At 42.3% G+C, this 26,361-nt stretch overlaps 2 protein-coding genes across 2 annotated transcripts; both read left to right on the top strand.

Moving 5' to 3' along the window:
• Window positions 1-1,903: 1,903 nt before the first annotated feature.
• Window positions 1,904-13,640, top strand: LOC122773228 (extracellular calcium-sensing receptor-like). Its single transcript, XM_044031736.1, has 12 exons — window positions 1,904-1,958; window positions 2,771-2,907; window positions 2,991-3,285; window positions 3,420-3,506; window positions 3,682-3,948; window positions 4,215-4,421; window positions 4,497-4,772; window positions 9,269-9,496; window positions 10,864-10,987; window positions 11,066-11,170; window positions 12,650-12,794; window positions 12,960-13,640. The coding sequence occupies exons 1-11, from the start codon at window positions 1,947-1,949 to the stop codon at window positions 12,724-12,726; spliced, it is 1,815 nt and encodes a 604-aa protein (XP_043887671.1). The 5' UTR covers window positions 1,904-1,946; the 3' UTR covers window positions 12,727-12,794; window positions 12,960-13,640.
• Window positions 13,641-16,452: 2,812 nt separating this feature from the next.
• Window positions 16,453-24,350, top strand: LOC122773225 (extracellular calcium-sensing receptor-like). Its single transcript, XM_044031734.1, has 9 exons — window positions 16,453-16,707; window positions 16,791-17,079; window positions 17,210-17,296; window positions 17,489-17,758; window positions 17,990-18,196; window positions 18,272-18,547; window positions 21,018-21,245; window positions 23,146-23,269; window positions 23,348-24,350. The coding sequence occupies exons 1-9, from the start codon at window positions 16,457-16,459 to the stop codon at window positions 24,256-24,258; spliced, it is 2,643 nt and encodes an 880-aa protein (XP_043887669.1). The 5' UTR covers window positions 16,453-16,456; the 3' UTR covers window positions 24,259-24,350.
• Window positions 24,351-26,361: the final 2,011 nt, after the last annotated feature.

The following is a 26,361-nucleotide window of genomic DNA, read 5'->3' as shown; positions in this document are numbered from 1 at the left end:
TCGCATGAGAGGATATATAATATATATATATTATTATATATATATTGATTTGATTTGGTTCTTTTGTGGTAATTTCTTTAATTAGGTGCCTGCAGCCACAAGGCATACTAGTCAGAACTCCTTAGAGTTCTCACTAGAATGCATTGTGCTGCGAGCACATCTTGATATTCCAACGGCGTTTATTCTGCTTATTTTTCCTCATCCTCCCGTTTTTTGGCGCGCTACTCCTCCCGCAGCTTTGAGAAACCCCCAACACAAGTTATATCAAAACGTGCGCCTTGATCGGGAATGGTGTGCTATGATTTTTATAAGCGTTTCCAGTAACCATGGCGACAGAAATCGCGAAAATGTAAAATAATTTTCACTCATTTCCACTCACACAATAATGGGAAACCGAAAACAACCAAGCCCACTTCGGAGCATCACAGTGTCGTCATACTTTAACGTAGAAACGTGGTTGGAACTTTAAACGAGTCACAAGACTTGGGACTTTTCTGACCTAAGTCAAAGTTTTGATCCATGTTACGGTTTTTAAACAATCGCAGTTTACGTTTTGTACTTTTTTTTTACGTTTTCAGATTTTATAACGAGTGTGTATTGCGTTGTGTGGGCGGCAGCTAGAGTGTGCCACTCTAGCGAGATCCAGCAAAATAATCACCAAAATTTTCTAAACAAACTCCTCTCCTGCCCACAATTTTCAACCTACACGGACAATTTTTACATCAAAACGTTGCCATGGGCGTCGTCTATCCCTGTGTGTGTTTTCATGTTCATATGACTTGTAGTTTTTCTTAAAATCACCTCAAAGCGCAGACAACTCTGGTCACACTCTCCATTCACCTCAATGTTAAAATGTCTGCTTTGGAGTTTGGGAAAAATCAACCCGAGGGTGATTTTAAAACTGTGATTTCTCTGTCAATTCAGGCCCGTTTGTCACAAATTTAAATGTGGGAGTTGCCGAAAGCCTCCTGACGCTCACAAACCAAACATTTTATCTCTATCATCAACCGTTCTTGAAATATGACAACTTTAAAACATGCTGTTTTCTCTGATTTCTCTGCTGGTTTTGGAGAGATAGAGACAAGCGTGTGTGTGCGTGTGTTTGTGTGTGTGTGTGTAAGGAGCAGAGGGGACTTTGGGAGGGGCTTGTCAGTCTCTCTGTATTCTTCCACCCAAAACTTTGACGTCTAACTCCTCCCACAGTTTTGAGAAAACCCCCACACATGTTATATCAAAACGTGCGGCTCGACCGGGACTTGTGTGCGATGACTATTTCTAAGCGTTTCAAGTAACCATGGCCACAAAAATCGCAAAAAACTGCCATATAACTTCCACATACACATGAATGGGAAACAGAGGGGCTTGTGAATCTCTCTCCCCCTCTCTCCTTTAAAACTTGGTCTTTTAAAGGGTGACTCCACCAAAAAGTACTTCCAAGGTGGATTGGATCCAAATCTCCGGCCATATAACTTCCACATGCCGCAAGAACTGCAGGCACCCTCGAAATTTCGGCACGGAATTGCCGATCTAGTTTTGTTTGTAATTTGTTTTGCTGTAACCCATAATTACAATTATTCTGTTCGTTTTGGGTTATTATGGATTGCTTTTCAATTGTTGTTATATAGAATTTTGTTTGTCATTGGGTTTAATTATTATAATTCCTGTACATTTAATTCTTTGATTTCTCTTTTGTTATTAGTTATTGTTTTGTTTCATTATTTGTTATTTTCTAATTGGTTGCTTTCTGGTCGCCCCCATTCAGGTGCTGAGCCTACGGTGGTGGATTGGTGTCCTGGTCACGGTGTCCCCTTTTTGTTGTGTTAGCACTTTGTAGCTTCTTTGTTTTGTTTACTTTGATTTGCTTCACGTGTGGTGTTCCTGGGATCCCCTTTTCTTTTGGATACGGTTTTCCACTGTAGGTCTCAGCACTGATTGGTTCCCCTTATATGTCCCCTTACGTGAGTAATTCTTTTTATAGTATTTTTAAAACAGAAATTTGTATAAATAAAAGTATTTTGTATTATTGAACTGCCGTCTCTGTCTCGTTGCATAACGAACCTCAGTGCCTTGCTTTATTTGAGTTAGTCCATTTACAAGAAATCCCTGGGTGAAATTCCCAGGGTGGCGTTGTCTGGCAACCATTTAAATTGATCGAGGCTGCCTTAAAAAGGCACCTCCCCATACCTCGTGCCGCCACACTGGGATACATTTATCTTAACTGTTCATGTCTCTAAAATTACTATTAAATTTGTGAAGTTTACGTGGTCCATAATAATGTTGTTTTCCTTACTTTAGGACTGTAGGCCACATACAGCCCTTTGGGCATCCCTGTCCGGCCCACGGTATGTCAGTCATAAACACAGAGTATTTATGCTGCGCATGCAATACAACTGTGTTGCTTTTATTTTGAAAAGCCTGACGGATGGACGCACGTATCTGCGTCTGTCTGCACAGCGACAGGTGACCCCTGGCGTCCTAAACACACTGATAAACTAAGTACAAAAGATAAACGACAACACTATGTGTAAATGACACATGACGTTGCTGAGGACCTGCCCCTAAAGCATGTTATTCTGCCCTGATAGGTGATGTGCAAAAATAAACATTGTCATAAGTCAATAAAAGAAGTAGTTAAAGGACTGATCTCAATCAAGGGATGAACCAGAGCAAAATCATGAGGGCATTTTTAGACGACAACTTGCTCTCACTGATGTTGTATTCCTGCTTTTCCTCTGCTATGTCTTCCTCTCTTTATTCCTCCTCTTGTCAGTTACAGGAACAGTTTGATCTAAATGGGATGCACAAAACTGGAGATGTGATTCTTGGTGGACTTTTTGCAATCAACTTCTTTTCTGATGATCTTGATGTGACTTTTACCTCAAAGCCACAGCTGCCTCCCTGCTATGGGTGAGTCTGACATTATCTGTAGGTGTCTAACTGTACAGACTGTATAACATATTTTGAAAAATGAACGTGTATTATATTCTTAGTTTTGATGTTGTAGGATTCAGGCTGTCTCAGACCATGGCCTTTGCTATTGATGAGATCAATAGAAACTCCAACCTGCTCCCTAATGTAACTCTGGGATACAGTCTGTATGATAACTGTGTCCAAGTTGGAATTGGAATTGGTGCAGCACTGACCTTAGTCAGTGGTCAAGAAGAGCAACTTACATTAGAAGAGAACTGTGTAGGAACTCCTCCAGTCCTAGGAATTGTGGGAGATACAACCTCTTCAAATTCTATAGCCATTTCTGCAGTCTTAGGTTTGTACAGAATGCCTTTGGTAAGTTTTAAAGTCCTTCAACTGAATCATTATTTTGCAAAGTAAATTTAAATATAATTTCATTCATTACCTTAAATGTTTTAAGAAAAAAGAAAACACTTTTATTCTAGAATATGTGATGCTTTTTTTTGCAGGTAAGTTATTTTGCCACATGTTCCTGCCTGACTGACCGACAAAAGTTTCCATCCTTCTTTAGAACGATCCCAAGTGATGCTTTTCAGGTGAAAAAGAAAAGAGTGTGTCACTTGTCATGTTATATGTTTTATTGACAGAGTTGTGTGGTGTCAAATATACAACACTTAAAGACAGTGATTAAACATGAGTCTAGGTTAGCAGGATTTCTAGTAAAGAGAATTTCAGCCTGAGCACTAATCACTCTGCTCTATGTCCACATAGGTGAATGCTATGATTCAGATTCTAAAACACTTTGGTTGGACTTGGGCAGGTCTTCTCATCAGTGATGATGATTATGGAGTCCACGCTGCCCGATCCTTTCACTCTGATCTGGGTCCAGCTGGAGGTTGTCTGGCTTACACTGAGATTTTGCCTCAGGGTTATGACCCTGCTGAACTAAGGAGAATAGTGGATGTGATGAGGAAATCTACAGCTCGAGTGGTGATTGTGTTTGCACATCAGAGTCGCACGATTAACTTCATGAACGAGGTCAGTCATTAAAGAGTATCAGAAAAGCTTTTAGCATTTGAAAAAGAAATGTCATGAATGTTTTCGCCTTTAATTATTTAAAGCTACTGGAGGGTTTAAGATTGAGATTATTAATTCATCTATAATTATTATTTTATGATTACCAGGAAATAATCAAATTTGTCTGTAATACAACACAGGTTTGTGAAAGACATCAACTGTGGAAACATTTTACTTTCCTGGTATGGAAGTGTGAATTTATAGACTTGTCATAATGGAATTTACAGGTGGTGAGGCAGAATGTGACAGGCCTGCAGTGGATTGCCAGTGAAGTTTGGTCATCAATTGATGTGTTCCAGACTCCTCACTTCATGCCGTACCTGGGTGGAACACTGGGCATCTCCATCCGTCGAGGAGAAATACCAGGACTCAGAGACTTCCTGTTACAAATACGTCCTGAACTACATCACAACAACACAGATGGAAACAGTATGGTGAGAGTTTTTCTCTGAGTTTATATTTGTAAGAATAATTTACTAGCATTCATTTACAAATGAACTACATTACAGGTGAATCAGTTTTGGGAACACACATTTCAGTGTAGATTTGCACCACCTCCAGCAGGTTGGGTGGAAGCTGGAGGAGAATTATGCACTGGACAGGAGGTTATAGAGAATGTGGAGAATGAATTGGTGGATGTTTCAAACCTCAGACCAGAGTATAATGTGTATAAGGCTGTGTACGCTCTGGCGTATGCTCTTGATGACATGCTGCAGTGTGAGCCAGGGAGAGGACCTTTCAGCAACAACACCTGTGCTCATTTACAAAGACTGGAGCCATGGCAGGTGAGATATCAGTTTACACTCAACTCTTCATTTCACTTAATGCTTTATATTAAAGAGTTCAATGAAGTGTAAGACCTTTCGATTAATAAATAAAAACATTACACATTCCTTATAAAGTTAGGAGATAATAGAATAGAATAGAATTCAACTTTATTGTCATTGCATGTGTCACAAGTACAGGGCAACGAAATGCAGTTTGCATCCATCCAGAAGTGCTTTTAGCAATATATTATCAATGTACACTATTGAAGGATATAAATATGAATATGCTATAACTTTAAGTATATACAGGCTAAAAAACTATAGTAATGTACAGGCTATTAACAGGTTATGCACATGGTTATAAATATGAGGGGATATAAACAATTATTGTATACAACATGATTATCTATACAGTATTTACAATAGTGCAGTTGTGGTCAAGTTAGATATGTATGGCTAAATAAATTATACAGTAGTGCATTATTGGACATATTTTACAGTAGTGCAATGAGAGTTGACAGGTTTTAAATTAGTTTACAGATATAAGGTGCAGGTAGTTGTAAGTGTTTGTAGTTGTAAGTGGTGGTTCAGTCTATGTGTTGTTGTTGTGTGTATGAGGATACAGTCCATTGTTTGTTGTTTTTGACCATTGGGTGTGTGTGTGCAGTCCATGAGTGGTGTGACAGCTGTGGGGCGGAAGCTGTTCCGGTAACTGGTGGTCTCAGTTCGGAGGCTCCTGTAGCGCCTCCCAGAGGGCAGGAGGTTGAAGAGTCCGTGTGCTGGGTGACTGGAGTCTTTGATGATTTTTCCAGCCCTTTTCAGACACCGCTTCCTGTAGGTGTCCTCTATGGCAGATAGTGGTGTTCCGGTGATGTGCTGGGCGGCTTTCACCACCCTCTGCCACGCCTTCCGGTCCGAGGCAGAGCAGCTCCCATACCAAACTGTGATGCAGTTGGTTACGATGCTCTCAATGGTACAGTGGTAGAAGTTCACCATGATGTCTGAGGACAGGTGGTTCTTCCTCAGTGTCCTCAGGAAGAAGAGGCGCTGATGAGCCTTCTTGACCAGCTTGGAGCAGCCGGTCATCCAGGTTTGATCCTCGGAGATGTGGACTCCCAGGAACTTGAAGCTGTTCACACGCCCCACCACCATCCCCATGTGGATGGGTGTATGTGGGTCAGCATTCTTCCCGAAGTCCACAATGAGCTCTTTGGTATTCTCAGTATTGAGCAGCAGGTTGTTGGTGTCGCACCACTCAGCCAGACGAGCCACCTCCTCCCTGTAGGCGGCCTCATCGCTGTCTTTGATGAGGCCAATCACTGTGGTGTCATCTGCAAACTTAATGATGGTGTTGGTTGATGGTCCTGTAGTCTGTGATGATCTGGAGTCCTTGCCACATATGTCAGGGGTTGGAGTTGGAGAAGTGTTCTCCTACCTTCCCTTTGTAGTGGTGTTTGGCTTTTTTGATGCCCCTCTTCGGTTCAGCCCTGGCTGTACTGTAGGCCTGTGCATCGCCTGACCTGAAGGCGGTGTCGCGGGCCATCAGCAGGAGACGGACATCCCGGTTCATCCAAGGCTTCTGGTTGGGGTACATGGTGATCTGTTTCTGGGTGGTGACACTGTCTATAGTTGTGGAGATGTGGTTCAGTACAGATGAGGCATACTGGTCCAAGTCTGTGTGGGTGAACATATTTCAGTCTGTGTTTCTGAACTGGTCCTGAAGCACAGCGTCTGTCCCCTCTGGCCACACTGTTATTGTCCTCACAGTTCTTTCATAGCCAGCTTAGCATTAGCATCCAGGGAGGTATACACTGCAGTGAGAATGATAGAGGTGAGTTCCCTGGGGAGATAATAAGGTCTGCATTTGACCATTAAAAACTCCACACTAGGTGAGCATTGTCTTTCGGTAGTAGCAGAGTCCATGCACCAAGCTTTGTTAATATAAATGCACAAACCACCACCTCTAGTCTTGCCGGAGTTTTCTGCTATCCTGTCGGCTCGGTGTGTGTGCCGTCCTGCTAACTAAGTTGCGTTGTCCGGGCAGCTGTTGTTTATCCATGTTTCAGAGATCATGACATTTGAGTCCATAATCCGCCTGTTGTTGGTGATGGAGAGCCGTATTTCATCCATTTTGTTTGCCAGAGAACGGACATTGGCGAGGAAAATGCTAGGTAAAAGGAGCCGGTGTGGTGTTAGCTTTAGCTTAACTGGTAGCCCTCCACGCCTACCCCGCCTTTGTTTAAGTTCTCGGTGCCGTCTGCGTGCACTTCCGCCCGGCCGGCAAGAGTGAGCAGCCTCCAGTGTTCTGGAGATCGCTGGGATGAGTCAAAGAGTAGTGTAGGAGTTTTGATTTCAAATGTCAAGAAGCTCCTGTTTGCTATAGGACAGCAACGCAGAGTAGTTCTGGATGAATAATCCAGTCAGGAGTAGATAGAAAACCACTAAATAGCAGATTCTGGAGAGACACTGAGCCTCGCGTTGTTCATGCGCTGCCATTTTGTCTAAATGCGATAATGGAGCGGAAGTAAATAATGGTGATATTTACTTGTTATGTGACATAATATAAAATGTTTTTATGGAAATGATCAAAAATACAATGTTTATCCACCAGTTGGTTTCCAGATGTTTATTTCAAGGTACTTCTGTGTTTACACATGTATAGTGATTAATAATACCTTCTTTATAGGTAAGACCACATAAAGTCTCTTGGCACTTTGTTAGCCCACAGAAAAGTGTGCTACTAACAACCTTGCCAAATTTAAATGAGTTCTTATGTGTAAGTTATGTGTAAATTCAGCAACATTTGCTCTGAGATGGTGGGGTTGTGTCCACTGGTGGAGCCAAACATGCAGTTACACACACATTCTGGACTACTCGCTTAAATCAGGACAAATGTTTGCAAACACAAGTTTCGCTTCTTTAATCCGGGAACGTCTCCTGGTGGCAGAATGGTGCCAGGGACATCTCACTCTCACCCCCTGCAGCTAATGGGTGTTCGCCCCTATGGCTGTTGCCTGGGGTAGTTGTTCTTTCCCCAGCACTTCCTTCCTCTTCAGCCAGAGCTAAAAGCTGCCTTCGTCAGCCTCCTCTGCCAGTTATTTTGATGCCTTCTATAGCTGTCCCAGTCAGTTCTGCGTCCCTCAAGAGGCATGCGGTTGACAGCCCCAGAACGCTTCGGCATCCAACCTCTGTTCGGTAGATGGTGATCTTCCAGCCAGTCTCTTGACGCTCAGCAGCCAGCTCTTTTAATGGGTTGCTCAGACAGGAGTGGGATTTTCTCTCCCCTAACGATGGTGCTGCTGTTTTCCAATTCCCCTTCTGAGTGAAAGGCTACGTTATTTAGAGGGCTTGATCTTCATTCTTGCCCACAACATTAGCTCATCCATCCATTTCACCAATCTGAATGTACATGCTGCTGTTTGAAGGAGGGTGTTGATGTTGTCCATGCAGCTCCTCAATGAGGGTCCCCTCTGCCCAGATGGTAGTTTGATCTCTCCAACCATTTGTCATGCTCTAAAAAGAATTATCTCAAAGGCTGCCACAAATAAGATTAGAGAAATGGCACACCGCATGCCGATTCCTAATTCTAGCTGCTGCCACCCGATGATGAAATCCTGGAGGTCAAAGCACATCTGCAGGCCACTGAAGTTACATGCCACCAGGTTTTTGATGCAGGAGGGCATGTGGAAGAACTCCATGGCATAAGTGATCAGCTGGTGTGGTACTGACCCATATGTGTTGGCAAGAGGGAGCCAGATGACGTGCAGGTCTTTCTACTCCCACTTGGCCTTCTGGATCTGGTCTCAATACACAATCATATCAAAGTTGTTGTTTAACACACTTCAAAAGGCAACAATCACTCTGGTCGCACCTAAAGCCTCTATGAGTCCACGTCCTTTTTTCGTGGTCCCCCTTAGTGTAAGTATAGGCGATAAAACACGCAATGTTGAATTCCCTACGTATAATGACGGGAGCATGCAACATTTGAAATGCCATTTCATTTGAAATCCGCATGCATTCACCACGAATGTTGCCACCCCACCAATAATTTTACTTCGAGAGCTCCACCTTAGCTCCACCTTGTCCCTATAAAATGCGAAAGTGCAGGCGAGGCATTAAGAGCGGTATTATGTCAACACGGAGGGACAAGTGTGCTGTTCGTGGCTGTACAGTGGAGCACAGTGTTTAACACAAACTTCCAGCCTCAGGATTTTATATATGAAGTTAATGTGCCGGATAAAGTCAGCAAACGTGTGTTTGTGTGTTCGCACTTCGCATCAGACTGCGGCCAGCGGTCGCTGTATTTAGTCAGCGACCATATTTCACCGACGTACAAACACACACATTTTTAAGAAAAGGTCAAATAGAGTAACTGACCATTCTGACACGTCCTGTCAGCTCTTTAAATTCCTTTTAATTCACCATGCAAATATTATATGATAACATTGTGAACATCACACTAATTGTAATTGTCTTAAATGTTTTCCTTTTATGTCTGATTCTTATATTTAAAGCTTGTATATTACTTGGAAAAAGTCAACTTCACCACAACATTTGGTGATCAAGTGTCATTTGATGAGAACGGTGACGCCTTACCAATATATGACATCATAAACTGGGTGTGGCTCCCTGATGGAAGAACTAAAGTTCAGAGAGTGGGTGAGGTTAAGAGGTCAGCCTTCAAAGGTGAAGAACTCACACTGGATGAAGACATAATCTTCTGGAACTTTGAATCCAAACAGGTAACTTCATAATTTTACTACATTATTATCTTATTGGGGTAGATTCATATTTTCCAGTCCACAGAGGTTTGCTATGGTCCCTCTGTGTGAAAATCCACCAATGTGTGTGATGTTACTGGCAAACCCTTCATGGTAATACGCATCCACATCTGCTTTTTTTGACTGTATGCACCAAATGCTTAAGCTCCATATAACACAACTCTTTCCAGTGTAGTTGGTGTGACCCTGTTATTTTGGTTGAAGAAGAAAATAACCATGGACTCTTGTCTGAATACATGCCAGGACATTTGTTGACCACTGTACAACCCATCACTCAAAGATTACAAGGGGGTTATCTCCTGGTGTGACTTTTAGCAGAGAAGGAGGTTCAGGAGGGTCTTCAGGATATTGAGAACCACGCCCACTGAGCAGGGATGGAAACACTGATAATTAAAAAAACAAACAAGAAAAAAAAAGGAAAGAGAACCCTACCTAACCATGACAGTCTTATGAAAATACTCACATGCAGGGCAAAGCAGTCAATTATGAAGCTATAGTTGCTATTTTTACTTGTTTAATTACTACTTAATTAAACTTGCCAGAATCATATAAACAAAGCAAAAACACATTACATACAATAAAAAAAAAAGATTGATCAAATACAGTACTTTTAAAAAAATTTAAAAATAGTGGTTGACATGATTTGCAGCAGTAACAGCCCTCTAAAAGACTAAGGGCCAATCCCCACTCTGCACTCAACTCTGCATCGACACCAGGACCAGGGCACTGCACAGTCCCACATCCACCCACACAACCCCCCAGGACAACAATATCGGAAATAGGTCTCAGTAACACTTTCACAGTCTTGTCTTTTACTGTCTTGACGTCTGCTTTGGAAGCCTCGTTGTCACGAATAAGGAATGTGTTCAAAAGTCCCACAGGCCAACCATTTCTGTGACCTTAAGCAAAACAGCATGTCCAGCTTTGGTGTTGGGCAGCTCCTTTGTTCATATTTGTTGAGTCTGAAGAGTGGTGATGTACTTTCTCATCCTCTTTCAGAACAACAGAAAAACATTGAACCTGCTTGAAAGTTTTTTTTTGGAGGTGCTGTAAGAACAGTTGACTTTTCAGTTAAAATCATTACAGGTGTGAGGTCAGTTAAAAAGCTGGGTCAACACCCCACTCTGCACTCAACTCCCCATCAACATCTGGACCTGGAGGGGGTGCTGTTCAGTCCCACATCCAGTGAAAAATCATGTACAAGTACCACCATGATCACAGACATGCAACCAAATCTTCAAAGCAACTTTCTCTGTGGACACAGAACATGAACAAGTAGGGAGGAGCCCTCATAAAATACAATAACAAACAGATATTTCTCCACACAGCCTCCTCGGTCAGTGTGCAGTGAGAGTTGTCCTCCAGGTACCCGCATGGCCAGAAAGAAGGGGGAACCTGAGTGTTGTTTTGACTGTGTCCCTTGTTCTGAGGGAATGATCAGCAGCACAACTGGTGAGTGTAAAGTTTTAAACATCACAGTTCAGAGATGTTGTATAAACATGTATCTCATCACTTTCCCTCTTTTCTCAGACTCCATGGAGTGCACCAGTTGTCCAGAAGATTTCTGGTCCAGCCCCCAGCTTGACCACTGTGTTCCTAAGAAAACAGAGTTCCTCTCCTACCATGAGCCTCTGGGTATCTGTTTGACAACCACCTCACTGTTGGGCACATTTATCTGTGTTGTTGTTCTGGGCATCTTCATCCATCATCACAGCACACCTATAGTTCGTGCCAACAATTCAGAACTCAGTTTTCTTCTCTTGGTGTCACTTAAGTTCTGTTTCCTCTGCTCGTTGCTATTCATTGGAAGACCCAGATTATGGACTTGTCAACTAAGACATGCAGCATTTGGCATCAGCTTTGTGCTTTGTGTCTCATGTATCCTGGTGAAAACCATGGTAGTTCTTGCTGTGTTCAGGGCCTCCAAACCAGGAGGTGAGTCCAGTCTCAAGTGGTTTGGTGCTGTGCAGCAGAGAGGGACAGTTCTGGTTCTGACTTCTGTTCAAGCAGCAATCTGCACTGCCTGGCTTGTCTCTGCTTCACCAGTGCCTCATAAAAACACCCAGTATCACAGTGACAAGATAGTTTATGAGTGTGCAGTTGGGTCCACAGTTGGTTTTGCAGTTTTACTTGGTTATATTGGTTTACTGGCTGTCCTCAGTTGTTTGTTAGCTTTTCTAGCAAGGAATCTTCCAGACAGTTTCAATGAGGCCAAACTCATCACTTTCAGCATGTTGATCTTCTGTGCAGTGTGGGTGGCTTTTGTCCCTGCTTACATCAACTCTCCAGGCAAATATGCAGATGCAGTGGAGGTATTTGCCATCCTAGCCTCCAGTTTTGGCCTTTTGGTGGCGCTGTTTGGACCTATATGTTACATAATCCTGTTCAGACCAGAGAGAAACACAAAGAAAGCAATCATGGGTCGAGGCATCACAATGTAAAACTGTCAGCACTGCTGTTTCTCTATCCTCTGTATTTTTTTAATTGAGTGGTAATGTTAAGATCATAAGATATGCAATAAAAAAATAGATTAAAAAAAGGAAATAATTTTCTTTTGTTTTTCCAATAGAGCTCTGTTAGCTGATGAAAAAACAACAACAAGTAATGCACCCTGTCAGGGTACGACGCTGTTCACCTCTTTTGACGTAAATACTAGACAACACATAAATCAGGGAGTATGTCAGGCAACTTGTCTCTTTACTGTTTTCTTCATAAAAGTGAAGATAGGGGACAGAAAACCGTGAGTGACAGTGCAACAGATTTTGTGGTTAGCTCTCTGTAAATAATGGACACACTCCAACTGATACACATGTCTGCACAGCAACATTAACACAGCAACTATTTACATTACAATGCCCATTGCAAATGCCAACTTTGGTAATGTGACACTTACCAGCTAGTGACAACAACACTGTCTTAACCCGATAGATTCCGGTGTTGAATGTTTGTCACAAAGCCAGGTTGTAAGACCTTGTGAAGCTGAAGCTTTGAAGAGTCCCACAGTGTCTCTCATTGTGCCACTAAAGAGCATGATTAAACAGAACATGACACCAAATGATAGAGATTCCACCACCGTGGCCAACACGAATACTGCAATCCTCACAAATATTGCAGATACAGTGGGGATGCCTTCAACTATCTGCAAGAGTGCACCATACTGGACCCAAGGTTCCGGACTCTACCTCAGCTAGACCATGACCAGTGTGAGGCCGTCTTCCTGAGGTTACAGAACAAGGCAGAACAGTTGCTGCAAAAACAGGTATATTTATCACTTTAAATTGTATTGTGTATGTTTTCAACTAAACATTTTTAAGAGATGAAGTGTGTGTGTTAGAAACATGAGAGCATCACTTTGTGTGTGTGTGTGTGTGGAGGGCTCTTAGCTGCTTATCAAATTTAACACCAGTGTTTCTTCTGTTTAAAGACCATAGCTGAGGAGAGGGAAGAAGGGGCAGCAGGTGGAGCTCACTGTCCCACACGCGGTAGAGAGGTGAGAGATGATGAGCCCGAAGTGACAGAACCTGCTCCCAAAAAGACAACACTTCCCTAACGACCTGTTAGGGAACTCTTTCTCTACTGAGCCAGAGGAGTCCAACAGTTCAAAACAGGCTGAGAGGGAAGTTGAAAACTACAGAAAAGAGGCCTCTATCCCTCTCAGTGGCTGCCCTCTGAAGTGGTGGCAAGAAAACTGCTTTGCTGTCACATCTTGCCAAAGCGTGCCTTTCTGTCCCTGCTACCTCTGTTCCAAGTGGGCACATCTTTTCAACAGCAGGAGACATAGACAATGCATAAAGATCCCAACTGCTGCCAGAGAATGTGGACATATTCTTAAAAAAGAATATGGCTGTGTAGTTGCAGCAAATTGTCAGTGACATACTTGTTCAGGTTCTGTTTGCACTATTTGCAGTCTGTATTGACAGAGTAGAACTTTGGTTTGATTTTGCACATAATATTGTTTGCACTGAAAAAAAGAAAGAAATATTTAATTTTATTTTAACTTTTATAAATGTTAGTTTTAGTTTAAATTTGTGGAAGAAGAAGTTTATTAAAAGCTCATCCTTACATCATGCATATAAAGAGTTATAATAAAACATTTCAAAATGCATGTGCAACTCGGTTGGTCCAGTCATATATTTTGTCATTTTAGTTTTCTTTAAATCTCTCCTCGTCTCGTTCTCGTGAACCCAATATTGTGTCTCTTCTCGTCCCGTCTCATGAGCTGAGTGTATTGTCACACCCCTACCCATCGGTCAAGCTCCTGAAGTTTGCAGACAACACCACCCTGGTTGGCCTCATCTCCAGGGGGGATGAGTCTGCATACAGTAGGGAGATCGAGCGACTACAGAGTAACGCTCTCAAGACAGTGAAAATGGTGGAGGAACGCAGCTCCACTCCCTCCCATCATGCTGGGGGATACCGCAGTGACCACTGTGGAGTCCTGCCACTTCCTCGGGCTGATCATCTCCCGCAACCTGAAATGGGGCCAGAACACCACGGCTCTCACGAAAAAGGCCCACAAGCGGCTGTTCTTTCTCACTGAGAGGGTGATTGGCACTCCCCTGCCTTCTCTAGAGACCCTATACAACACCAGAGCTGTGAGGAGGGCAAGAAAAATCATGGCGGACCCCTCACACCCAGGTGTTTCCCTTTTCACAATGCTCCCCTCTGGAAGAGGCTCCCGAGGACCATTAAATCTTCTTTCCATTTTTTATTTTCCTATCTCTCCTTTCACTTCTCTCCTGTACCCCAACTGGTTGAGGCAGATTTCCCTACACTCTGAGTCTGGTTCTGTCACATATTTTTCCTGCTAAAAGGGAGTTTTTACTCTTCACTGTTGCCAAGGGCTTGCTCATTGTGTTCCTGTCCTGACCTCACAATGTAAAGTACCTTGAGATAATGTATTCTGTGAATAGGTTCTCTACAAGTTAAAATTTAATTGGATAGAATTGATTGCTCACCACTGAACCATGGCCCCGCTCTTCAGACAGAATGCCTGCAAACCTGCTGGAATGAAATGCATTCTTTGATTAATTTTCTAAGGATAAACAATAATTCAGATATGACTCGTGTGAAGCACAAATTTTAACAAAAAAAAAACATTGGCCAGTCATGTTCACTTACTTGAGTGAAGATTTCAAAAGTTCAGAATCTGCATTTACCAAATACATTTTTGCTTGGATGAGAAATGTTTCTGTCTCATAATTATCATTTATGTTACGAGAAGATGGACAAACTAAGTCAGATTTGCTGTATAAGTGAATCACATAGATTAGTGAAACTAGGGATCTAACCCACAACCTTACAGTTGAAAGGCGATGCACTCCACCAGTGATCCACATTAAAGAGGATGTGACAACCAGTGGGAGTTAGGACCAGGACACAGACTTAGAGCTGAGCAACAAACAGGTTTATTTGATGGAAAAGTTTAGCAGGAGGGGGGCTGAAGATGGCAGGTGGAGGGTAGCAGTGAGGTAGCTGGGAGAGGAGCAGGTCCACGGAGGCAGCGAGCAGGTTGGAGGATCTTCTGAAACAAGTAGAAAAACACAAGAATGAGTTCACAGAAGCACTGGGAAGAATCAGTTTGAAAACTTCAGAGATTGGCCTGATGTAGTTTACCACTCATGAACAGTAACAATCTGGCAGTGAGCAGCTTGAAAGTGTAGTATCTGATGTAGATGAACACATTAACACAGCTACATTCTGTCTCGAATAAGTTAGAGATGTGTATTCCATTGCAGTTGAAAAGTAACCAGGAAATTCCTCATGGGGGTCACAAGTATGACCCAGGACATACTTTATGACACATTTATGGGCCAATTCTGGGCCCGTCCTAGAAAAGGCTTTTTTGAAGAAACGCAGATACTCCCTATATAATAAGAGGTTCCGAGGTCAAATCTGTTGTTGATTCTCTAATATTTACAATATGTTTACATTGAAGAGTAGATTTTATGCTCTGAGCAGCTGTCCTCCTATATAATGAGACATGGTACCTAAAGACAGAAGGGCACCATTGTTTGTCTTCTCTGTCCATCACTAGGAGGGGCTTCTAGACTGAAGATAGAATACCTAAAATGGACAATTGTGAAGTATAGGATGATGATGTCAGAGAAAGTATGGATCTGCTCCTATGCAGGCAGAATTGTTCAGAGATTCGGTAGGAACACATTCTCCCAAGCTGTTGCAGCGCTCGGACTGATGCTTGACTTAGCCAAATAAAATCCCTTTTGTTCAGTACGAGTCTTGTGTCTGAGGGGTTCTTTCTACACCATCAACTAATCTGACTAAAAACGACAAAAGCTTGAGTATTTGAGCAGGGCCTTGATGAGGTGATTGGTGCCAGGTGTGAGCTACAGCTGCCTGAGCCTGGGACCTGCTCCAAGTGAGAGTGACACCACAGGGAGGGAGGGGGAAATGCAGGAAAAAAAGAGACTGCCAGGCATGGATATGACAATAAGTCCTTATTACAACTGGAAACTGTGCTTAAATTGTTGAGAGGAGCCAGTTTATTGCAAACAAAAACATAGCTGTTCAATAACATAACTTACTGTAATCACAAGTTCAAGTTCCAACTTAGTTTGCCAAGTAATAACAGAAATGATGCAGTTTAGATTTATAAAAATATAACCTGTTCACACAGCCACCATTTAATAACAGACACATTTTTTGATTCATTATATTAATTAGTTCAGCAATTAATTTACAAAATATATTTTTGTGACTAAAAATATTGGACAGCTACAAACACACTGATAAACTAAGTACAAAAGATAAATGACAAAACTACATGTAAATGACACATGACGTTGCTGAGGACCTGCCCCTAAAGTGTGTTATTCTGCCCTGATAGGTGACGTGCAAAAATAAACATTGTCATAAGTCAATAAAAGATGATGTAGTTAAAGGACTGATCTCAGTCAAGGGATGAACCAGAGCAAAGTCATGAGGGCATTTTTAGACAACAACTTGCTCTCACTGATGTTGTATTCCTGCTTTTCCTCTGCTGTGTCTTCCTCTCTTTATTCCTCCTCTTGTCAGTTAAAGGGACAGTTTCATTTAAATGGGATGCACAAAACTGGAGATGTGATTCTTGGTGGACTTTTTGCAGTCAACTTCTTTTCTGATGATCTTGACGTGACTTTTACCTCAAAACCACAGCTGCCTCCCTGCTATGGGTGAGTCTGACAGTATATGTAGGTGTCTAACTTTACAGACTGTATAACGTATTTTGAAAAATTAACGTGTATTATATTCTTAGTTTTGATGTTGTAGGATTCAGACAGGCTCAGTCCATGGCCTTTGCTATTGATGAGATCAATAGAAACTCCAACCTGCTCCCTAATGTAACTCTGGGATACAGTCTGTATGATAACTGTGTCCAAGTTGGAATTGGTGCATCACTAACCTTAGTCAGTGGTCAAGAAGAGCAAGTTACATTAGAGGAGAACTGTGTAGGAACTCCTCCAGTCCTGGGGATTGTGGGAGATGCTTCCTCTACAAGTACTATTGCCATCTCAAAGGTCGTAGGTTTGTACAGAGTGCCTCTGGTAAGTTTTTGTCTCTAAATTTAATCAAAGTTTGAAGTGAAAATGAAGCTGCAACATGAAGTGTTAAAACACTATAAAGTTAAGATTCAGCAGACTGAATTTCAAGGATACATGGTCTCGTGTTTTGCAGGTGAGTTATTTTGCCACATGTTCCTGCCTGGGCGACAGACAAAAGTTTCCATCTTTCTTTAGGACGATCCCAAGTGATGCTTTTCAGGTGAAAATCAATCCTTAAAAAAGTGTATCACTTGTCATGTTATATGTTTCATTGACAGAGTTGTGTGGTGTCAAATATCCAACACTGACTGTGATTAAACATGAGTCTTTTACTAGAAATTCTGTTAAGCAGGATTTCTAGTAAAGATGATTTCAGCCTGTGCACTAATCCCTCTGCTCTGTGTCCACATAGGTGAATGCTATGATTCAGATTCTAAAACACTTTGGTTGGACTTGGGCAGGTCTGCTCATCAGTGGTGATGATTATGGAGTCCATGCTGCCCGATCCTTTCACTCTGATCTGGGTCCAGCTGGTGGAGGTTGTCTGGCTTACACTGAGATTTTGCCTCAGGATGACGACCCTGCTGAGCTGAGGAGAATAGTGAATGTGATAAGGAAATCAACAGCTCGAGTGGTGATTGTGTTTGCACATCAGAGTCGCACGATTAACTTCATGAACCAGGTCAGTCATTAAAGTGTATCAGAAAAGCTTTTAGCATTTTAAAAATAAATGTCATGAATTTTATCACCCTTAAATATTTAGAGTTACTGGAGGGTTTTAGATTGAGATTATTAATTTAAATGTGTCTGTATTACAACACAGGTTCGTGAAAGACATCAATTGTGGAAACTACATTTTACTTTCCTAGTATGAAAGTGTGGATTTATAAACTTGTCATAATGCAATTTACAGGTGGTGAGGCAGAATGTGACAGGCCTGCAGTGGATTGCCAGTGAAGTTTGGTCATCAATTGATGTGTTCCAGACTCCTCACTTCATGCCGTACCTGGGTGGAACCCTGAGCATCTCTATACGTCGAGGAGAAATACCAGGACTCAGAGACTTCCTGTTACAAATACGTCCTGATCTACATCACAACAACACAGATGGAAACAGCATGGTGAGAGTTTTCCTCTGATTTTATATTTGTAAGAATAACATACCGGCATTTATTTACAAATGAACTACATTACAGGTGAATCAGTTTTGGGAACACACATTTCAGTGTAGATTTGCACCACCTCCAGCAGGTTGGGTGGAAGCTGGAGGAGAATTATGCACTGGACAGGAAGTTATAGAGAATGTGGAGAATGAATTGGTGGACGTTTCAAACCTCAGACCAGAGTATAATGTGTATAAGGCTGTGTACGCTCTGGCGTATGCTCTTGATGACATGCTGCAGTGTGAGCCAGGGAGAGGACCTTTCAGCAACAACACCTGTGCTCATTTACAAAGACTGGAGCCATGGCAGGTGAGATATCAGTTTACACTCAACTCTTCATTTCAATTAATACTTTATATTAAGAGTTCAATGAAGTGTAAGACCTTTCGATTAACAAATAAAAACATTACACATTCCTTATAAAGTTAGGAGATAATGGAGTCGTTTATCCTCCAATTGATTTCCAGATGTTTATTTCAAGGCACTTATGTGTTTACACATGTATAGTAATTAATAATACTTTATTTATAGTTATAGTCGATGTAAAGTGTTTTCACACATTGTCAGCCCACAGAAAAGTGTGCTACTAACAACCTTTAAATGATAAGAAAAAGTTCCTAAGTGTAAAAATTTGGTTTGAAAAAATGTAAAATTCAGCAACCTTTGCTCTGAGATGGTGGTGGTGTGTCCGCTGGTGGAGCCAAACATGCACTTACACACACATTTTGGACTACTCCCTTAAATCAAACACACAGTTTTTGTACGGTAAATATACAGGTTGATGGGGAATCCTGCTTGGCATTGCTGCCTGTCTCACCTCCTGTTGGCCTGATGTTTTTTCTCCCCCTTCCGTGACAAACCCTCCAGCACCTCAGCTAGTTTTCTCAGTACGGTCTTGCTGACGGTCAGTGCGGTCTTACAGCCTGACAGGATGTACTGGAGGCTTGTGTTGGAAGCATTGCACAATGCGCATCATTATTCATTCCCAAACCACTGGTGAAGGTTCCAAGGACAGGAAAGCATGTCATAGGTAGATCAAATGAGGAAGCTGAGTCTTTCCTGGGGATGTTCCTTGATCTTATAGTGCTCTTCATCCTTGTCACCTCAGCCACCACCATTTCCTTCATCTCTTTGTGGCTGGCCTTAGACCAGAACCGTGGCGCTTCTCCCCATTCTCGCCCTGCTCTTCTTGACTGGTATCTGCAAATGATTTATTGGTGTTGCAGCCCAGAGACAGCTTGGTCATCCTCAGTTTGAGTGTTCCATTTCTATTCCTGTGCATGTAGCCCAAACCTATGGACTGCAGTAGCAGTTGCAGTGGTAGCTGCAGCATGTGCTTCTCGAAGAGGGTCGTTTCAGAGAGGCACCATGGCAGCCCCAGTAACTTTCGGATGAATTAATTTTTTCATCCATCTTACTTGGGGTGGATGGGGGGATTTCGCTCATTTTAAATGGCCATATCAACCTCCTATAGAGTGTTAATCGGTAGCACCAGACCTTGTACTTCCCAGGGAGCTGGTTTTGGTCGAAACTCGCCAGACCTTTCCAGAGCTTCATAACAGTTTTCCCCATCGCTTTCTCAGACAGCTCTGCAGTATACTGATCAGCTGGTGTGATACTGACCCATATGTGTTGGCAAGAGCGAGCCAGATGACGTGCAGGTTTTTCTTCTCCTGCTTGGCCTTCTGGATCTGGTCCCGAATCATCATAGCGTGCTCTACCTACCCTGGGAGGCCTGGTACTCCTGCCTTCTGGCAGCCGGTGTCAATGTAGCTATTGTCTAACAAGAAGCTGATCATCCTTCTGGCCAGTACTGAGAAGATATTTCCTCTATATTCAATAGGGCGATGTTTCTGAATTGGTCGATGTCTTTGGAATTCGCTTTCTTGGCGATTAAGACCGCTACTGTTCTTTGCCACTCTGATGGGACAATACAAATATTGTAGAGCTTGGAGGGGACTCCATTGGGGCCTGGTACTGATTAGGGCCTTGCCATCTTCATGACTTGCCTTACTTCATTGAGCTTGGGGAAGATGATGTTGAACTCTGTGTCGGCTGTGCAGGCTGAGGCACATATCCTGAAGTTCCTAGTGGGACATTCCTTATCGGATCGCTGTACTGCCTTTTGACATGCTGTTGCAGTTGCTCCCGGGTGGTTTCAAACTTCCCACTCCTTCAGCAGTTGCAAGGCGTGCATGAAGGGATTCTTGAAGAAGCTGGCTCACTCTTTTTGCTTCGGTTTGTTGTGCTTGCGGATGCGTTCAGCTATGCAAAGCCCTGCTGCCTGACAGCAGGAGTCTGTACTTCTTTCTTTTCTTTAATACTTTATTTCCTCATCTTCAGAAATTTTAAATAAAGTGACAGCTTTTCTTTGTTTTAGCATTGAGAAAAGACATTTTCAAGGCAAAGACATTTGCAGCTATCTAGCAAACCAAAGGCACTACTTCATACACTACATATGAGCAGGTGCATTTATTCACCAGTAAACGATAAACTGCTGACATGAAGATGTGGGTTTGTATATCATCATTGCATTTGAAGAGGAGCATTTTTGACACGCCCAAACATTCCTGAACAGAAGATGAGAGGCAAATATTTATCTTTCTCACCTTCTTCAAGGCAAAAGATAATTTTGGGGAATCCTGTCAACTCTTTAAATTCCTTTTAAGTCACCATGCAAATGTTATATGAGAACATTGTGAATCTGTTGGTAAGCAAACTGCACTAATTGTAATTGTCTTTCTTGTTTTCCTTTTATGTCTGATTCTCATATCCAAAGCTTGTGTATTACTTGGAAAAAGTCAACTTCACAACAACATTTGGTGATCGAGTGTCATTTGATGAGAACGGTGACGCCTTACCAATATATGACATCATGAACTGGGTGTGGCTCCCTGATGGAAGAACTAAAGTTCAGAGAGTGGGTGAGGTTAAGAGGTCAGCCTTCAAAGGTGAAGAACTGACACTCGACGAAGACAAAATCTTCTGGAGCTTTGAATCAAAACAGGTAATTTCATAATTTTATTACGTTATTAACTTATTGGGGTAGATTCATATTTTCCAGTCCGCAGAGGTTTGTTATGGTCAATCTAATGTGAATGTTGAAATCCACTCGTGTGTTACACATGCACATGTGCTCTTTTTGATTGTATGCACCAAATGCTCAAGCTCCATGTAACACAACTCTTTCCAGTGTAGTTGGTGGGACCGTGTTGTTTTGGTTGAAGAAGTAACATCAAAGAAGAAAATAAACATGGACTCTTGCCTGAATCTATGCAAGGATAGTTGGTGACTGCTGTACAACCTATAAATCAAAGATTACAAGGGGGCAATCTCCTGGTGAGAAACTTTTAGCAGAGCAGGAGTAAAGTTCAGGAGGGTTTTCAGAATATAGGAGAGCCACACCCACTGAGCACACATGGAATAACAGGGAATTTAAAAAAAAAATACAGGCGAAAAAAAAGGGAAGAGAACACTAACTAACCATGAAAGGTTTATGAAAATACTGATATGCAGGGCAAATCAGGCAGTTATGAAGCTAGTTGCTAAACTAAATTAAACTTGCCAGAATCATATAAATATAGCAAATACACATTAAACAACAATGATGCATAAAATAAAACAAAACGATTGATAAAATGCAGTACTAGTAGAAAAATAGTGGCCAAGGCAACAACATGTCACATGATTTGCAGCGGGAGCCGGAATAGCCACTCCCCACTCTGCATCAACACCAGAACCAGTGTACTGCACAGTCCCACATCCACCCACACATTACATTGTCCTGGGGGGTTGTGTTTTCTCAACCATAACCGAGACAGGTCTCAATAAAACTTTCACAGTCTTGTCTTTTACTCTCCTGACGTCTGCTTTGGAAGCCTCGTTGTCCCACAGGCCAGCCATTTATGTGACCTTGAGCAAAACAACATGTCCAGCTTTAGTGTTGGGCAGCTCCTTTGTTCATATTTGTTGAGTATGTAGAATGGTGAAGTACTTTCTCTTCCTCTTTCAGAACAACAGCAAAACATTGAACATGCTTGAATGTTTTTTTTGGAGCTCAAAACTGCCAAAAGGTGCTAATAGAACAGTTGACTTTTGAATTAAAATCATTGCAGATGTGAGGTCAGTTAAAAGGCTGGGTCTGTAGAATGTGGCAACAAGGGTCTTGCCATTAACTTATCAACTGCATATGTGAGTGAGTATGCTGAGAATTCGAAAACATTGCCTCCAGGAGGTTGCACAGCTTTCTTCTCTGTGTAGCAGAATGTGAAAATGGAATATAGCTTCTTCCTATCAGATCCCAAATGGTGGAACGAGCTCCCCATCGACATCCAGACAACAGAAAGCCTCCATATCTTCCACCGGCGACTAAAAACACATCATTTTTGACTCTACCTCCATTAAGACGATGACACAAAAAATGCACTTACTTTATAGTTTGCCTTACTTGAAGCACTTACTTACTTATAGCTCTTGTTTGTACCCAAATATGATAAAAGTGTCTGCTAAATGACATGTAATATAATGTAGAACATTTGTAGCAGGAGCAGCCCTCTCAATTGCCACGACTAAACACCCCACTCTGCACTCAACTCCACAGCAAAACATTGATCCTGCCAGAATGTATTTTTTGGAGCTCAAAAAACTGCCAGAAGGTGCTGACAGAACATCTGACTCATTGCAGGTGTGAGGTCAGTTAAAAAGCTGGGTCAACACCCCACTCCACACAACTCCCCATCAAGACCTGGACCTGGAGGGGGCAAAAATCATGTACAAGCACCACCATCCACATGATCACAGACATGCAACCAAATTTCCAAAGCAACTTTATCTGTGGACACAGAACATGGACAAGTATGGTTGATCCCTCATAAGATAAAATAACAAACTGATGTTTCTCCACACAGCCTCCTCGGTCAGTGTGCAGTGAGAGTTGTCCTCCAGGTACCCGCATGGCCAGAAAGAAGGGGGAACCTGAGTGTTGTTTTGACTGTGTCCCTTGTTCTGAGGGAAAGATCAGCAATACAACTGGTGAGTGTAAAGTTTTAAACATCACAGTTCAGAGATGTTGTATAAACATGTATCTCCTCACTTTCCCTCTTTTCTCAGACTCCATGGAGTGCACCAGTTGTCCAGAAGATTTCTGGTCCAGCCCCCAGCGTGACCACTGTGTTCCTAAGAAAACAGAGTTCCTCTCCTACCATGAACCTCTGGGTATCTGCTTGACAACTACCTCACTGTTGGGCACATTTATCTGTGTTGTTGTTCTGAGCATCTTCATCCATCATCACAGCACACCTATAGTTCGTGCCAACAATTCAGAACTCAGTTTTCTTCTCTTGGTTTCACTCAAATTGTGTTTCTTGTGTTCATTGCTCTTCATTGGACGACCCAGATTGTGGACTTGCCAACTAAGACATGCAGCATTTGGCGTCAGCTTTGTGCTTTGTGTCTCATGTATCCTGGTGAAAACCATGGTGGTTCTGGCTGTGTTTAGGGCCTCCAAACCAGGAGGTGAGTCCAGTCTCAAATTGTTTGGTGCTGTGCAGCAGAGAGGCACAGTTCTGGTTCTGACTTCTGTTCAAGCAGCTATCTGCACTGCCTGGCTTGTCTCTGCTTCACCAGTGCCTCATAAAAACACCCAGTATCAGAGTGACAAGATAGTTTATGAGTGTGCAGTTGGGTCCACAATTGGTTTTGCAGTTTTAATTGGTTATATTGGTTTACTGGCTGTCCTCAGTTTTTTGTTAGCTTTTCTAGCAAGGAATCTTCCAGACAGTTTCAATGAGGCCAAACTCATCACTTTCAGCATGTTGATCTTCTGTGCAGTGTGGGTGGCCTTTGTCCCTGCTTACATCAACTCTCCAGGCAAATATGCAGATGCAGTGGAGGTATTTGCCATCCTGGCCTCCAGTTTTGGCCTCTTGGTGGCGCTGTTTGGACCCAAATGTTATATCATCCTGTTCAGGCCAGAAAGAAACACAAAGAAAGCCATCATGGGCCATGGCACCACAAAGTAAAACTGTCAGCACTGCTATTTCTCTATCCTCTGTATTTTAGAATTGAGTGGTAATGTTGAAAAAGCAATAAAGAAATAGATAAAAAAAGGAAATCATTGTCTTTTATTTTTCATCTGACAGCTCATTTTTCAAATAGAGCAAAAAACGCACCCTAGCAGGGTACAACGCTGTTCACCTATTTTGACGTAAATACAAGACAACACATACATCAGGCAACTTGTCTCTTTACTTTTTTCCTCATAAAAGAGAAGACAGTGGATAGCTGTTGTGCCAAAACCATCTGAGACAGGGTAACAGGAGATCCAGAGAGAGAGTGCAACAAATTTTGTGGTTAGCACAATTAGCACAATAATGGACTCAATCCAAGTGATACACATGTCTGCACAGCACATTAACACAGCAAGTATTTACATTCCCAAGCCCATTGCTAATGCCAACTTTGGTAATGCAACACTTACCATTCTAGTGACAACACTGTCTTAATCCGATGGATTCCAGAGTTTTATGTTTGTCACAAAGCCAGATTGCGTCCATTTGTTTCCCACCAGGCACCAGTAAACTTTCAGCTACTCTCTGGAGTAAGATGAATGGAAGTTAATTAGGAAGTTGAAGATGTCTGGAATGCCGGGCATCATAAAGATCAGATATAATCAACCTCTCAAGTTTTGCGATATATTGTGTGATCTCTGTGAATTGAAAGTTCACAGTGGACTCTGACAGGTTGAATCCAGCACCAGAACTTTTCATTTTTGCCACATCTTTAGCTGACTACATAATGGTTCATAGGGACTGAGTCACAGGATGTTCGGAGCTCTATGTTGGGAGTTAATGTAATTTTAACTGACTACTTCCAGTTGTTACAAGGGTAACATTTTTGTTATAATCCCATCTTTATTTCACTATGCAATCTCAGTAAAATCAGTATTCAGTATATAGACCTGCAAAATGTGGTTCCAAAAATTAACTAGGCATGTAGCTTTACTTAGTCAGGTCCAGTGGAAAATACAACTTACCAACAAATGCCCCAAGACCAGCCTCAATAAATTGGATTTGTTGTCTGTGGTCTCCTTAAGTTGGTGGTGCTATTTTCCATGTTAGCTGCAATGATGGTGATCTTTCACCACTGGATCATGGCCCCACTCTTCACCATTATGGAGACTCACCATTACTAGAGTCACAAGCAAACTTTAATATGTAACTGTTGCTGAGGCTGATGTGACTCTCATGAGTTTACAAAATATTGAACAATAGAGAGAGACAACAACGGGTATGGGGAGGTTAGCAAAGAAAAAGTGGGACACTGAGGAGACTGAAGAGAGCAGACAGGAGTACAGGGAGATGCAGCATAAGGTAAAGGTAGAGGTCAAACAAAGGGCGTATGATGACTTGTATGCTATAGGTTGGAAAGTAAGGAGGGAGAGAATGATTTATACAGGTTGGCAAAACAGAGAGATATCGATGGGAAAGACGTCCAGCAGGTTTCTGGTTAGACTATTCAACAGGATCTTAGAGAGTGAGGGGATGCCTGAGGAATGAAGAAGTAGTGTGATGGTGCCCATTTTTAAGTAATAGAGGAGATGTTCAGAATTGCAGTAACTATAGAGGAATAAAGTTAATTAGCCATACAATGAAGTGGGAAAGAGTAGTGGAAACTAGACTGAGAGCAGAAGTCAGCATTTATGAGCAACAGTATGGTTTCATGCCTAGAAAGAGTACTACAGATACAGTATTTGCTTTAAGAATGCTGGTAGAGAAATACAGAGAAGGTCAGAGGGAGCTGCATTGTGCCTTTGTAGATCTGGAAAAAGAGAGAGGAACTATGGTACTGTATGAGAGAGTCTGGAGTTGCAGAGAAGTATGTTAGACTGGTGCAGGACATGTATGCCAACTGTGAGACAGCGGTGAGGTGTGCTGTAGGTGTGACAGAGAAGTTCAAGGTGGAGGTGGGACTACATCAGGGTTCGGCTCTGAGTCCCTTCTTGTTTGCGGTGGTGATGGACAGACTGACAGATGAGGTTAGACAGGAATCTCCATGGACTATGATGTTTGCAGATGACATTGTGATCTGTGGTGAGAGTAGAGACCAGGTGGAGGAAAAGCTCG

Source organism: Solea senegalensis, linkage group LG8 (assembly GCF_019176455.1).
Source record: "Solea senegalensis isolate Sse05_10M linkage group LG8, IFAPA_SoseM_1, whole genome shotgun sequence".
In the NCBI taxonomy this organism is placed as follows: Eukaryota; Metazoa; Chordata; class Actinopteri; order Pleuronectiformes; family Soleidae; genus Solea; species Solea senegalensis.
This window is presented reverse-complemented; position numbering and strand designations above follow the sequence as displayed.